Source organism: Rhinoderma darwinii, chromosome 2, assembly GCF_050947455.1.
Source record: "Rhinoderma darwinii isolate aRhiDar2 chromosome 2, aRhiDar2.hap1, whole genome shotgun sequence".
Taxonomy (NCBI): domain Eukaryota; kingdom Metazoa; phylum Chordata; class Amphibia; order Anura; family Rhinodermatidae; genus Rhinoderma; species Rhinoderma darwinii.
Window position 1 is genome coordinate 433,370,577 of NC_134688.1, and position 14,217 is coordinate 433,384,793.

The following is a 14,217-nucleotide window of genomic DNA, read 5'->3' on the forward strand; positions in this document are numbered from 1 at the left end:
CGTGGCAGCCGGCGATTGGCTGCAGAGGCGGCTGCAGCCGGCGATTTGGCTGCAGAGGCGGCTGCAGCCGGCGATTTGGCTGCAGAGGCGGCTGCAGCCGGCGATTTGGCTGCAGAGGCGGCTGCAGCCGGCGATTTGGCTGCAGAGGCGGCTGCAGCCGGCGATTTGGCTGCAGAGGCGGCTGCAGCCGGCGATTTGGCTGCAGAGGCGGCTGCAGCCGGCGATTTGGCTGCAGAGGCGGCTGCAGCCGGCGATTTGGCTGCAGAGGCGGCTGCAGCCGCCGATTTGGCTGCAGAGGCGGCTGCAGCCGCCGATTTGGCTGCAGAGGCGGCTGCAGCCGCCGATTTGGCTGCAGAGGCGGCTGCAGCCGCCGATTTGGCTGCAGAGGCGGCTGCAGCCGCCGATTTGGCTGCAGAGGCGGCTGCAGCCGCCGATTTGATTTATTACATTAAAATTGTATTTTCCGAGCGCCGAGCATGGTACTGTCCAGGGTGCTGAGTTACCGCCGATCAGTGCCCATTAACTCTTTCAGCACCCTGGACAGTACCATGCTCGACGCACGCAAACAGGAGTGCACACGGCCGCTAAAACGGGCACACGGATCCGTCACAAACGGGCGTGAAAAATGTCTCGGAAGTGTGCACGAGGCCTAAAGTAACACATCTCAGATTTGAAAAAAATCTAGTGTTCTGAAGGCCAAAAGAGGCTGTGTCGTTAAGGGGTTAATAAAACTTTCTGATTATATGTAGAATTATATTTTGTATACTTGCTTTAACCCCTTGCCATGGCAGCTATTTCTCAGTTTTAAATTTCCGTTTTTCCCTACCAAATGTCATAACTTATAATTTACTAGTAAACTAAAAAAAACTTTTTTAGGCGGAATAGGAAAAAAAAGGATTCCTCCATTGTTTTTTGGGTTTAGTTTTTACAATGAATACTGAAAAGACCCTAGTAGTTGGCAGGTATATTGTTAATACAAAAAAAGACAAATGTGCCTGAGGCACACTGAAACCCAGTTTCCCAACTACTAATTGATTAATGATAATAAAATATAACTTTTATTGTTTTGCTATTAAGATGTCCATGAAGGGACACACAATGAACACAGGTTAAAATTTATAGCACACGCTCTGTGTAGACTCTGCCTGCACTGTTGCAGGATAGAGTATGGAGTGAGAAAAGTTCTGAATGTATTAGAGCAGCAGCAGCTGCAGACTGCTGAACCTACGTAGATACAAGAAATTTTAACTGGTATGCGTGCTGTAGATGCTAGTGGGACATGGCTGTTTAAAAGTAACTATGCCCCCCCCAGACATGTTTCGCTGTAGACTGGAGAGTGGCCTAGCCAGTCTCCAGACCTTAATCCCATCGAAAACTTATGGAGGGAGCTGAAGATCCGAGTTGCCAAGCGACAGCCTCGAAATCTTAATGATTTACAGATGATCTGCAAAGAGGAGTGGGCCAAAATGACATCTAACATGTGTGCAAGCCTCATCATCAACTACAAAAAAACGTCTGACTGCTGTGCTTGCCAACAAGGGTTTTGCCACCAAGTATTAAATCTTGTTTGCCAAAGGGATCAAATACTTATTTCTCTGTGCACAATGCAAATAAATATATATAATTTTGACAATGTGATTTTCTGTTTTTTGTTTTTTTTTATATATATATATAATCTATCTCTCACTGGTAAAATTAACCTAGCCTAAAAATTCTAGACTGTTCATGTCTTTGACAGTGGGCAAACTTACAAAATCAGCAAGGGATCAAATACTTATTTCCCTCACTGTGTGTATGTGTATATAGATATATAGATAGATTAGATGGATGGATGGATGGATAGATATGGATGCCGGGAGAGACAGATGCCTAGTAGAGGCCAAGATGCCGTCCCGGCGGGTGCAGAGAGAAAACCCTGTAGTTTAGGTAGACGGCACCAAAAATCGGCTAAGTCCAGCCGAGGACATGATGCGCATTTGGCGCACTCTGATTGGCCCTGCACATACGCTCCTGATTGGCTAAGCTGTATGCCAATCTCCCTGTACGGAGGCTCGTTCTTAGACAGAGACTCTATTGGTTCTCACACAGGTGATTCCTGTGTGACACACATCCGAGTCTTTAAAGGAGGAGAAACCAGAACACGCGCTCACTAGCCCCATTTTGATCCCCTGAGGACGCTGTGTCTACACATGTCGGGGGGGCTTAGTTACTTTTAAACAGCCATGTCCCACTAGCATCTACAGCACGCATACCAGTTAAAATTTCTTGTATCTACGTAGGTTCAGCAGTCTGCAGCTGCTGCTCTAATACATTCAGAACTTTTCTCACTCCATACTCTATCCTGCAACAGTGCAGGCAGAGTCTACACAGAGCGTGTGCTAGATGACATTGGCTATAAATTTTAACCTTTGTCTTCATTGTGTGTCCCTTCAATGACATCTTAATAGCAAAACAATAAAAGTTATATTTTATTATCAATCAATTAGTAGTTGGGAAACTGGGTTTCAGTGTGCCTCAGGCACATTTGTCTTTTTTAGTTTTTACAATGTAACCATGCTGTTAAAATGACATGTTAGGGGGGCGTGGCTTGGACATGGAGCTGGAGCTGGCCCGACACGTTCTTCTGGGGCTCCCATCTCTGGATCACCATCCTTGGTAATCCTCCTGTATACGGGGACCCAGCTCTCCTTACCAGCGGACGCTGGTGTATATTTTTGGACCAGTATTTGGGCCCTTGCTCCTGTCAGCCAGTTGCGGCCTACTGACAGGGCTGAAGCCGCGGACTCACGTAGAGGCAGGCGGTCGGAAAGGCCATGCACCTGCAGCTGTTCCATCCCTCCTGTGTGCTCCGGGGTATACGGGAAAGGCTCCCCCTACAGAGTGCAGGTCCACTGGAGTGATATCCCTCTTCCATCTCGTGCTGCGCAGCCCGGGACTTTTGGGCCCGCGCGCTCTCCTCTCTCCAGCTCTTACACTGTCCGTAGCAGTGACACGCTCCCTTGCCAGTTAGGCAGAAGATTGATCTTAACAGCTGAAGAGTGAGAGCGTGCGCGCGCACACGCTCTCCTACCTCCAGGTCTTGCTGTAACACTGTCTGTATCTGATTGGACAGTATCACAGCCATAGTAACATGCCATTACACGCCCCATTGACCTGACCGTTCAGGGGATTATTTAAATATCGGGGGCAAAATATAACGGCACTGATCTCTAAATAACGGTGGAGGGTAATAATAAATAAATTGAAAGTGCCCCAGGGTTTGTGCAGCCCTGCACATTACATGCTGCACTCCTCTGCATATAAATGGGCAGGTGAAAGGTTCTCTTTGATCCGGGTGTATCAGACAGTATAACTGTATTAGATGTGCTTTATGCCTGGCAAAGCCACAGCCCTCAATCTTCGCCGTCTGTTCACTAATTTGCAGTCTACTCATGAGGAGGTCGGCGCCCGGGTCGTTGTTTCCCTAAATGCCACGAAGGCCTTTTACTCAATAGAATGGGATTTCCTATTTCTGACACTGGTGAAATTTGGATTCGGACCCGAGTTTATAAAATGGGTTCAATTATTATACTCTGCCCCATCCTCACGGGTGGCAGTAAATGGCTGGACTTCGGACCCCTTCCCTTTGTATAGAGGTACCCGACAAGGTTGCCCTCTTTCCCCTCTATTTGCGCTGGCAGTGGAACCTTTCCCTGAAATGCTCATACAAGAACCCTGTATTATAGGTTTAAACCTCCCTCCTGTACAAGAAAAGGTCAGCATGTATGCGGATGACACCCTGAGGTATCTCGCTGACCCTGGGGCGTCCCTGCATATAGTACTCTATAATGACACGTTTTGGTTCAATGTCTGGTTTATCCATGAATTGCTCGACGTCTCATATTTTACCATTCGATATATCAGTCCTTCCTGCCTCAGCGATCTCTACCCCACTCCTCTGGTCCACCTCTATTATGTATTTTGGTATATAGATCTCCAGATCAGTTTTTGATTTTGAAGCATTAAAGATCACCCCTTTGACTTCCTTTTTACGCACCAAGATTGCCAGATGGAACCAATTGCTCTTTTCTACAGCTCGGAGAGTGAGTTTAGTTAAAATGACCCTAATGCCTAAAATCCTGTATATTCTCCAGCAATCTCTCGTATACCTCCCGGCCCGTTTATTACAGCGTATTGAAAGTATACTCGCTTCCTTTGTGTGGCATAATGGTAGGTCACGGGTGGCTAGCTGGCGTCTATGTGCCCCATGGGACGAGGGAGGTGTATCTTTCCCCAGTGTTAAATGGTACTATATAGCTAGTCAGTTGTCTCACATGGCGAGATGGGCAGCGGCCAAATGTTGCCTTCAGCAACTGCCTATTAGGCCATGCCAGAGGCACGGCCTAATAGATTGCCGGTCAGTTTTACCTTGACCGGCAATAATGTATAACAAAGCATTATATGGGCCATCGGCAGAAAAAAATTACAGTAAAAATAAAATAAAACCACTTTTTCCCCAAAAGTAAAAGTGTAAAAAAAATAAATAAAAATAACACACACGGTATCGCCGCAATCGTGTAACGACTCAAACAATAAAGTTAACACATTAATTAAACCGCCGGGTGAACTGCATCCAAAAAAAACTCAAAAAACAATGGCAAAATTCCTTTTTCTCCCATTCCCACCATAAAAAATAAAAGTTAATCAATAAGTCCCATGTACCCCAAAATACTACCAATGAAAACGACACCTTGTCCCACAAAAACCAAGCCCATGTATGGCTACATCAATGGAAAAGTAAAAGTTACGGCTCTTGAAATGTGGCGATGCAAAAACAAGTTTTTTATTTTGCAAACGTTGAAAAACCTAAAACCGTTACATATTTGGTATCCCCGTAATCGTGCCGACCCATAGAATAAAGGTAACCTCTTTATGCCGCATAGTGAACGGTGTAGATTTATAATGTGAAAAACAATGCTGGAATAGCTGTTTATTTTCAATTCTTTCCTAAAATAAAGTTCATAAAAGTTAATCAATATATTATATGCACCCAAAAATAATGCAATTAAAAAATACAACCCTTATACGGCAATGTCGACGGAATAAAAAAAGTTACGACTGTGAAAAAAAACAAAAATAATCCTTGGTCATTAACGCACAAAATGGCCTGGTCATTAAGGGGTTAAAGAAGCCGTTCTAAAATTGTCACTTTTATTTACAGCTAAAAATCCTACTAGACCAAGTTGATGAGGCGGTTGCAGACTTCGATGAATGTATCCGATTAAGACCGGATTCTGCTCTGGCCCAAGCACAGAAATGTTTTGCATTAGTAAGTATTGAAGTGTCTCACCAATATCTGAAGCTCTTGTTATATATTGGCCAAATAAACCAACCAGATGTTTGTGCCACAATTTTGACAGATGTCATTCTCTTCATCTATGTTAAATTCGTGTGTGTGTTTCTTTTCTTTCAAGTACCGTAAAGCGTATACTGGTAGCAACCCGCTGCAGATCAAAGCTGCAATGAAAGGGTTTGAAGATGTCATTAAGAAATTTCCCAAATGTGCAGAAGGCTATGCCCTTTATGCCCAGGTAAAGCATTTGATGTGTTTCTTGTTTGTTGGATGGTAATGTAAGCCGACTATTCGTATACTTTTGTAAAGTTATTTTTGTACTATCGTGAAGATTGTTCTGATTAGTGTCTAAAATACCTTGTAACATGAAGAACCTGCATGGAAATGGGAATAAAATGACAGTAATTTGATAATCACCAACAGAATAAACCACAATGGTACCCGGCGTTCTGTTCTCCCGCTCAGCCATCTGTATGCCAGGTGCAGAACGTCAGGTTTTGCTTATTAAATGTCAGTTTCTCCCTTTAGGATTATATAAGAACTTCTGCCTCCTGGGATACGGACATCCTTATTAGCTGCTTGGATTAGAAGTATTTTTTTCTGTTTGTTTCACGTCATTGCTGTTAGTGTCGTTTGCAGTGTGTGTCGGGAGTTTCCAACATTTTCATAGACCCCTATGGGCCCCGACATATAAATATATTTTTTTCCTATACCGTTAGCCATCAGACAAAAATGTATACCTCATTAGAAGTTGTTTTTTTTGGGGGTTTCTCTCTTCTTTCTCCCAACTGTTTGGCGCCCGTACACATTATATGACAGTTGACAATCTAGTGTGTGTATAGAGGCGGCAAATTTTGTGGGAAAGAAAGATCGGGCATGTTTGATTTCAACGTGTCCGATCCTATGTTACTGCAGTAGGCAAGCCGCTGACAGAATCATCTGGCAGCGACCTATTCCCCTTTCCAATTGAGAAAACATGCACCCTCGGCCGAGTGTGGGTGTTTATGGGGGAGTTGGGAGGAGTGGTTGTCCGCCATGCAAACATTTGGCGGAGCGAGCGTTCGGCCAACAGCTATTTAAAGTGTATGGCCACTTTAATGTGTAACTAAACTTTTTTTTTTATACAACTTTTGACATGTCATAGTGACATGTCAGAAGTTTTGATCAGTGGGGGTCCGAGCATTGAGACCCCCACCAATCACTAAAACTAAGCGGCAGTAGGGCTGGGGGTGTGTGCTGTACCGCTTCATTTCTGATAGACTTTCCTCGCTCAGCTTTTGTCAGACAGTGCTCACCACCCACTGATCAAAACTTCTGACTTGTCACTATGACATGTCAAATGTTTTATAAAAGTTTACTTACCCTTTTACTGTTAAACTGAAATGTTGTAATGCTGGAACTGATGACTAGTTCTCAGTAATAGACCCTCTGGTGTTCATGTTTGTATAGGCACTAACAGATCAACAGCAGTTTGGGAAAGCTGATGAGATGTACGATCAGTGCATAGACCTTGAACCAGACAATGCCACAACTTATGTTCATAAAGGGTAAGTGATTTCTGATTGTTAATCATAGTAATGCAAATAAAACCCTGACATGGGTCATGGGAATAGGAAACTTTGCCAAACAGATCCAAGGGAGAATTAGAAAAACTTGAATTATAATTAACATTTAGGATCTAGAGCAAGGGGCTGTCATCTGCGGCCCGAGGGACACAGAGCCGCTAATGCAGGCTCTGCTCTGGGACTCTGTGGAATTCCCTGACATCGCTGTCCACATATGGACAGCGATGTCTGGGGCTTCCCCAGAGCCGGAGTCCCATGCAGAGCGCTAGTATAGGCTCTGCTCCGGGACTCTGTCCATATATAGACAGCGGTGTCAGAGAATTTCACAGAGTCCCGGAGCAGAGCCTATACTAGCGCTCTGCTCGGGACTCCGCTCTGGGGAAGACCCTGACAACACTGTCCATATATAGACAGCGGTGTCAGAGAATTTCACAGTGTTGTCAGGGTCTTCCCCAGAGCGGAGTCCCGAGCAGAGCGCTAGTATAGGCTCTGCTCCGGGACTCTGTATGGACAGCGATGTCAGAGGCTTCCCCAGACAGTGATGTCAGGGGCTTCCCCAGAGCAGGAGTCCCAGTGATGTCAGGAGCACAGCTGGAGTCCCAGGAAGAGCCTATTAGCGCTCTGCCCGGGACTCCAGCTATGGGGTTGCCCCTGACATCCATGTCCATATATGGACAGTGATGTCAGGAGCACAGCTGGAATCCCAGGCAGACTGCTAGAAGCGGCTCTGCTCTGGGACTCAAGCTCTGGGCAAGCCCCTGACATCACTGTCCATATATGGACACTGATGTCAGTGGCTTCCCTAGAGTTCCGGCGCAGAGCCTATACTAGTGCTCTGGTCCGGGACACCGGCTCAGGGTTGCCCCTGATATCACATTCTGGTCCAGGAGGATGCCCTGACGTCACTGTGTATGGACAGTGACGTCAGGGGCTCCAACAGCAGAGGAATCCCCAGCCAAAGCGTGGGCAACACTCTGGCTGGGGATTCCAATCCTAGAGGGAGCCCCAATGGAGCTGTGTACTTGGGGTGTGTGTGGCAGCGTCTGCGGAGGGCACTGTGGCAGCGTCTGCGGAGGGCACTGTGGCAGCGTCTGCGGAGGGCACTGTGGCAGCGTCTGCGGAGGGCACTGTGGCAGCGTCTGCGGAGGGCACTGTGGCAGCGTCTGCGGAGGGCACTGTGGCAGCGTCTGCGGAGGGCACTGTGGCAGCGTCTGCGGAGGGCACTGTGGCAGCGTCTGCGGAGGGCACTGTGGCAGCGTCTGCGGAGGGCACTGTGGCAGCGTCTGCGGAGGGCACTGTGGCAGCGTCTGCGGAGGGCACTGTGGCAGCGTCTGCGGAGGGCACTGTGGCAGCGTCTGCGGAGGGCACTGTGGCAGCGTCTGCGGAGGGCACTGTGGCAGCGTCTGCGGAGGGCACTGTGGCAGCGTCTGCGGAGGGCACTGTGGCAGCGTCTGCGGAGGGCACTGTGGCAGCGTCTGCGGAGGGCACTGTGGCAGCGTCTGCGGAGGGCACTGTGGCAGCGTCTGCGGAGGGCACTGTGGCAGCGTCTGCGGAGGGCACTGTGGCAGCGTCTGCGGAGGGCACTGTGGCAGCGTCTAAAAGGGGGCTGCCCGATCGTGACGTGTGTCTGCCAAACACTGCCAACTGTGCCGCCGAACTACATTTAGCGACATTTAAAATGGATTGTTGAAATAAGCACGTGGAGAATTCTCCCAAATTTTAAACCTAGCGGTATTATTCTAGTAATATAGTGTTATAGTAGTTCAAATAACTAATTGATTAACAATAATATTGTATTGTATCAAATTTGAAAGTAATGCGGCCCGTCAACTTCCCATTTTTTCTCTGTGGCCCAATTACCCGGTCGAGTTTGAGACCCCTGATCTAGAGAGAAATAACCCCATAATATGGCGCCACACTTAGTACGATTCGAATTGCAATAAGCGGTGCTTGATGAACTCTCGTGAATGCTCTTTGATTGTTGAAACGCTGTTTTTCAAAGCTTCTGGAGTCATGTGCAGACTGCTAGAGTGCAATTGGGTTCGGGATATAATACACAAGATGCACAGTTACATAGTCAGCCAGTCATTTAAAGTGTAGCTAAACGTTTGACAAACTTCTGACATGTCATAGTGACATGTCAGAAGTTTGGATTGGTTGGGGTCCGAGCACTGAGACCCTCAACAATCGCTAGAACAAAGCAGCTGAAGCCCTCGTGTGAGCGCTCAGCCACTTCGTGCGTGTCCCGGTTTTTTTCCAGAAATAAATGTATCAGTGTACTGACTCAATAGAAGGTCTATGAGCCCGTACTCTGATACATCGGCTTTCCAGAAAAAGCCGAACAGACACGAAGCAGCTGAGCGCTCACATGAGCACTTCAGCTGCTTTCGTTCTAGCGATTGGTGGGGGTCTCCGTGCTCGGACCCCCACCAATCCAAACTTCTGACATGTCACTATGACATGTCAGAGGTTTGTCAAACGTTTAACTACCCTTTAAGTACTAAACTAGATAGATGGATCAGCCATTTAAAAAAAAAAAATATGTATTTTTAGCAATTTTAAACAAGACAGAAATGGGACCAAAATATGGCCGATGTGCAGTTACATCAGGCATTTCGATTCGAAGAAAGGTGTAAATGTAAACAATACGCAATTGCACCCGGTTGAATAAAGGTTGCCATGACTTTAACAGATTTGTCCTGTGTACAATTACTGCTATGAGATCCCATGACATACACTTACTCTCACCTGCCCGCCTCCGCGTCTCACAGAATACCCTTTGGCAGAATTATTCAGCATCAATTAGTGTGGTTGCGGCATTATTCAACCATGGTAACCAGTTTGTCAAGATTTGGCGGGCATTTACGGTTAGTATATAACATTTTGTAATGGGTTATACACTAATTCACCAGGTTGATCCAGAGAGGGGGGGAGGGGAGAGTATCTGTAGACTTTCAGGGCATGATTAGGATTTTGCGGGCACAGAACAGGAACTGGAAAAACTGCCCCCTACACGAGCCAGGAATTAAAGTGTTGAGGATGCCCACAAATCGCACCTTGGGAGAAAAGACTCTAGGAAAGTCTGTTAGTATTTATAAGTAACAGAACCACCGAGCAGAAGGGTATATGTTTCCACAGGACCGCACTGCATGCAGAAATGTGGCCGGTTTAGTTTGATATCTCATGCAAGCATAATCATCCGCCGGAATAATACGGGTTCTCAGTCTAGCTGGAGTGTAATATACCCTATAGATACATTTATATTGTATTAGAACATCTCTAGCACTGACCACTGCAGGGAGAACCAAACCAACCACTTCCTCCCAGTCATCTGCGGAGATCCTGGAAATCTGCACACCACTTTTGAAAGGCCTAGCAAAGGATTTGTTACTGTTTGATGGATGGAGCGTATAGGGGCTGGCGATGGAGCGTATAGGGGCTGGCGATGGAGCGTATAGGGGCTGGCGATGGAGCGTATAGGGGCTGGCGATGGAGCAGGCATTTTCAACCATTTGATGCGTTTTCGTCCCAATAATAAACGCACCAGAAGATTGCAGCTCTAATAGGTCGACTGCAGGCAGTTGCCAGTGTATGGAAAAAAAAAGCTGGAGACTGAATGTAATTCAAAGGTCCTTGCAGTGCAATGTTATGGGAGCAGCATGAGAATCTGTTAGGCCAAGGTCACACACACAGTTTTGATGCAGTTTTTTTTGGCAGTTTTTGGCTCCATTTTTGAGCCAAAGCCAAAAGTGGATCCAAATTGAAGGAAAGGTATAAAAAAAAGACTGATGCGTCTCCTTTTTTTTGTGGCCACGCCTGTGTACTGCGAAAACAGCATCAAAACTGTGTGTGATCCTGGTCTTATCTGACTGTTCAGTGAGCAAATAACAGGCATTTGTACACACAGAGCAGATCATCACCATTAACCCCTGCCTCTCCACACCTGATTTCTGGTGAGTTCAGGAGAGGCTGAGAGCACCATAGCTACCAATATATTGTATCAGTGTGGCTGGCATTGTATTGGGGCACCGTGGCTGGCATTGTGGTGGATCTGTACCATATCGCCTGAATACTCTCCCTTGGAAATGTACGGTAGAAAAATAACAACTTTTTCTCCTGTGTTATGCTTCAAATTATGGGTGCGTCTTTTGGTCCAGTGCATCCTATAGTCTGAAAGATACAGTGCTTCTATTTTCAGGCACCTATATGTTCGGGATGGCATATGAGAAACTGGCAAATCATTTTGCTGCTTCACCATTTATTTAAATGCTAACCATATTTAGACCTCCGGAATAAGAACGAACTAGTAGTGTTTAGACCTCTTAATGTAAAGTGTTGTCTTTACTGGGCAGCCAGTTCTCTAGATATGTCACCCTAAGGCTATGTTCACACGGAGTATTTTGCAGGAGGAATATCTGCCTCAAAATTCCGTTTGGAAGTTTGAAGCAGATTTTCCTCTCCCTGCACGCCGATTTTCGCTCCGTTTTTCGCCCGTGGCCATTGAGCGCCGCGGGCATAAAACACTGCGAAATACGCTTTCTCTACCTCCCATTGAAGTCAATGGGAGGTCAGAGGCGTAAACGCCCGAAGATCTGGCATGTCGCTTCTTTTTACCGCGAGGCAGTTTTACTGCTCGTGGGAAAAAGACGCTGACGCCTCCCATTTGAAATCAATGGGAGGCATTTTAGGGCCGTTTTTGACGAGTTTTGCGACGCGGTTTCCGCGTCAAAAAACTCGGCAATATACTCAGTGTGAACCCAGCCTTAGGCCTCATGCACACGACCGTAAAAACACCCGTTATTGCGGGTCGTTATTACGACCCGCAATAACGGGCTCATAGGCTTCTGTTAGCCACGGGTACCTTCCCGTTTGCTCACGGGAAGGTACCCGTGCCGTTAAAAAAGATAGAACATGCCCTATTTCATGCCGTAATAACGGCACGGGCATCCCATAGAAGTCTATGGGGCTCCCGTAATCATGGGTGGCTCCGTGTGTTCACCCGTGATTACGGGAGCGTTGCGAGGTGAGGCGAGGTCAGGGGACTACCCGGTCTGCAGGCCACAGCCCAGTGGCGTAACTACCGCCGGGACTACAATGAAAACTATGGCAGAGCGGGGAGGTATCTCCCCGCTCTGCCATAAACAAAAGACATGTATCCCCTATCCTGTAAAAAATAAAAGACGTTCATACTTACCGACAACTTCCTGCTTCTCCAGTCCGGTCTCCCGCCCGTTGCCTTGGTGACGCGTCCCTCCCGACATCCGGGCCGACGTCCTGGATGACGTTTCAGGCCATGTGACCGCTGCAGCCAATCACAGGTCAATCACAGGCTGCAGCGGTCACATGGACTGCCGCGTCATCCAGGGATGTCGGGCTGGATGTGAAGAGAGGGACGCGTCACCAAGACAACGGCCGGGTAAGTATGAATTTCTTTAACTTTTATTACAGAAAAGGCTGTCCCTTCTCTCTATCCTGCACTGATAGAGAGAAGGGGCTGCCGATTAGTGCAGTGCTATTTTGCTGCCAAAAACGTGCTCGTAAATACGGGTGGAATACGTGTGACACCGGACCCATATTTACGAGCACGGGTTCGTAAATACTGGTGCAAAACGGGTGAAATACGTGTGACACCGGACCCGTATTTACGCCAGTATTTACGGGTGTGAAAAAATACGGTCGTGTGCATGAGGCCTCAGGGCGCTTTTTCGGCCGTCTTTCAGGCCGTAAATGGCTAAAAAACGGCTGAAAAATCGGAAGCAGAACGCCTCCAAACATCTGTCTATTGATTGCAGTGGGAAAAACGGCGTTCTGTTCCGGCGTGCCATTTTTTTACATGGCTGTCTTAAAAACGTAAAAAAACTACTGCGAAAAAGAAGTGCAGGTCACTTCTTGGGATGTTTTTGGAGCAGTTTTTCATACTCTATAGAAAACAGCTCCAAAAACGGCCGTGAAAATCGCGAGTGGCTTAAAAAACGTCTGAAAATCAGGAGTTTTCCCTTGAAAACAGCTCCGTATTTTCAGATGTTTTTGAGTTTGCGTGTGAACAGACCCTTATACTAGAGTTGGATGTGACATTCGCACTCCATAGATGGCAATAGAAAAAAAAAAAGTTGTCACAATGTGTCTCCTGTCCTAACTGGATTGTCTCATACACACGGCGTCTGAATTTTTGCAATAATTTCTACAAATACAAATTATTATTTTGTGATGTGTTTTATGTTTGGACCCCCACGCGGCTTCTTTCATGCACTAATTGTTTTTTCCTTTGTATAATTTTGTTACGTTTTACTTTTATAGTTTACTTCAGCTGCAATGGAAACAAGATCTTGATAAAGGCTTAGACCTGATCAGCAAAGCCATTGAAATAGATAACAAATGTGACTTTGCCTATGAGACCATGGGGACAATAGAAGTCCAAAGGTAAGGCCCGATTCTTTGGAATATGGTTGTTTTTATAAACTGATTTTTGTGCTATACGGCACCATGTTTCTGTTCCAGGGGGAATCTGGACAAAGCCATTGATATGTTCAATAAAGCCATCAACCTGGCCAAGTCTGAAATGGAAATGGCCCATCTGTACTCACTATGTGACGCCGCTTATGCCCAGACGGAAGTCGCCAAGAAATATGGCCTGAAGCCGCCAACACTGTAAACGGACTCCCAGCGGATGAGCAAATGGCTACGAAATATTGTTCTTTTAAGACAAGTAATTTCTCCAAGGAGAGTTTTGCATCCAAAACAAAAAGTGGAATGGCGGACCCTTGTTTTTCTGCTTGTGGTGTTGTCACTCATCCCTTCTGTTAGATGTTGTTGGTATTGTGGGAAGAGGGTGTCTGGAATGATTTCCTTCTGTCAATGACCAGGGGAAGGTAAAGGCACCACTGCATGATAACAGGAGGACATAGTTTGCCATGCAAATAAAACGGCTGAGTTGAGTTAATTTCTGTTTCGTCAGGGAATGGGTGGTTATTTTGTGAGCAATTTTTTCTTAAATTTAATTATGTTTTTTTAAATATTTCTGTCCCTTTTTTTTTTTTGTTGTTTGTCCTATTCCTTTTGTACATAACTGATCATACAAGACTGATTTCTTCCTTTTTTAGTAGTGAAAACAAAACTATTCTTTTTTTTAAGTTGCCGGCTCTGATAAATAGATCCTTCGTTTGCACAACCTTTATACCCCTCTCTGATTAGAAGTCGCTTTTTTTTTTTTTTGTTGTAGGTTTTAAATTTGCAATTAACTTTGTGTTGAAAAGAGCCTTGAGAAACCCCACCACCATCGGCCTAGCATGAAATGAGATTAAAAATTGGACCACAAATAAA

The 14,217-nt window shown here is 46.1% G+C and overlaps 1 protein-coding gene across 1 annotated transcript in view; it reads left to right on the plus strand.

Moving 5' to 3' along the window:
- The window catches only part of TOMM70 (translocase of outer mitochondrial membrane 70), a 54,529-nt gene extending 40,312 nt beyond the window's left edge, over positions 1-14,217 (plus strand). Inside the window, exons 8-12 of the mRNA XM_075854433.1 lie at positions 5,201-5,308; positions 5,454-5,570; positions 6,782-6,879; positions 13,195-13,317; positions 13,396-14,217. Coding sequence (XP_075710548.1) covers positions 5,201-5,308; positions 5,454-5,570; positions 6,782-6,879; positions 13,195-13,317; positions 13,396-13,549 — 600 coding nt within the window. The 3' untranslated portion in view covers positions 13,550-14,217. The remainder of the gene's footprint in view (positions 1-5,200; positions 5,309-5,453; positions 5,571-6,781; positions 6,880-13,194; positions 13,318-13,395) is intronic.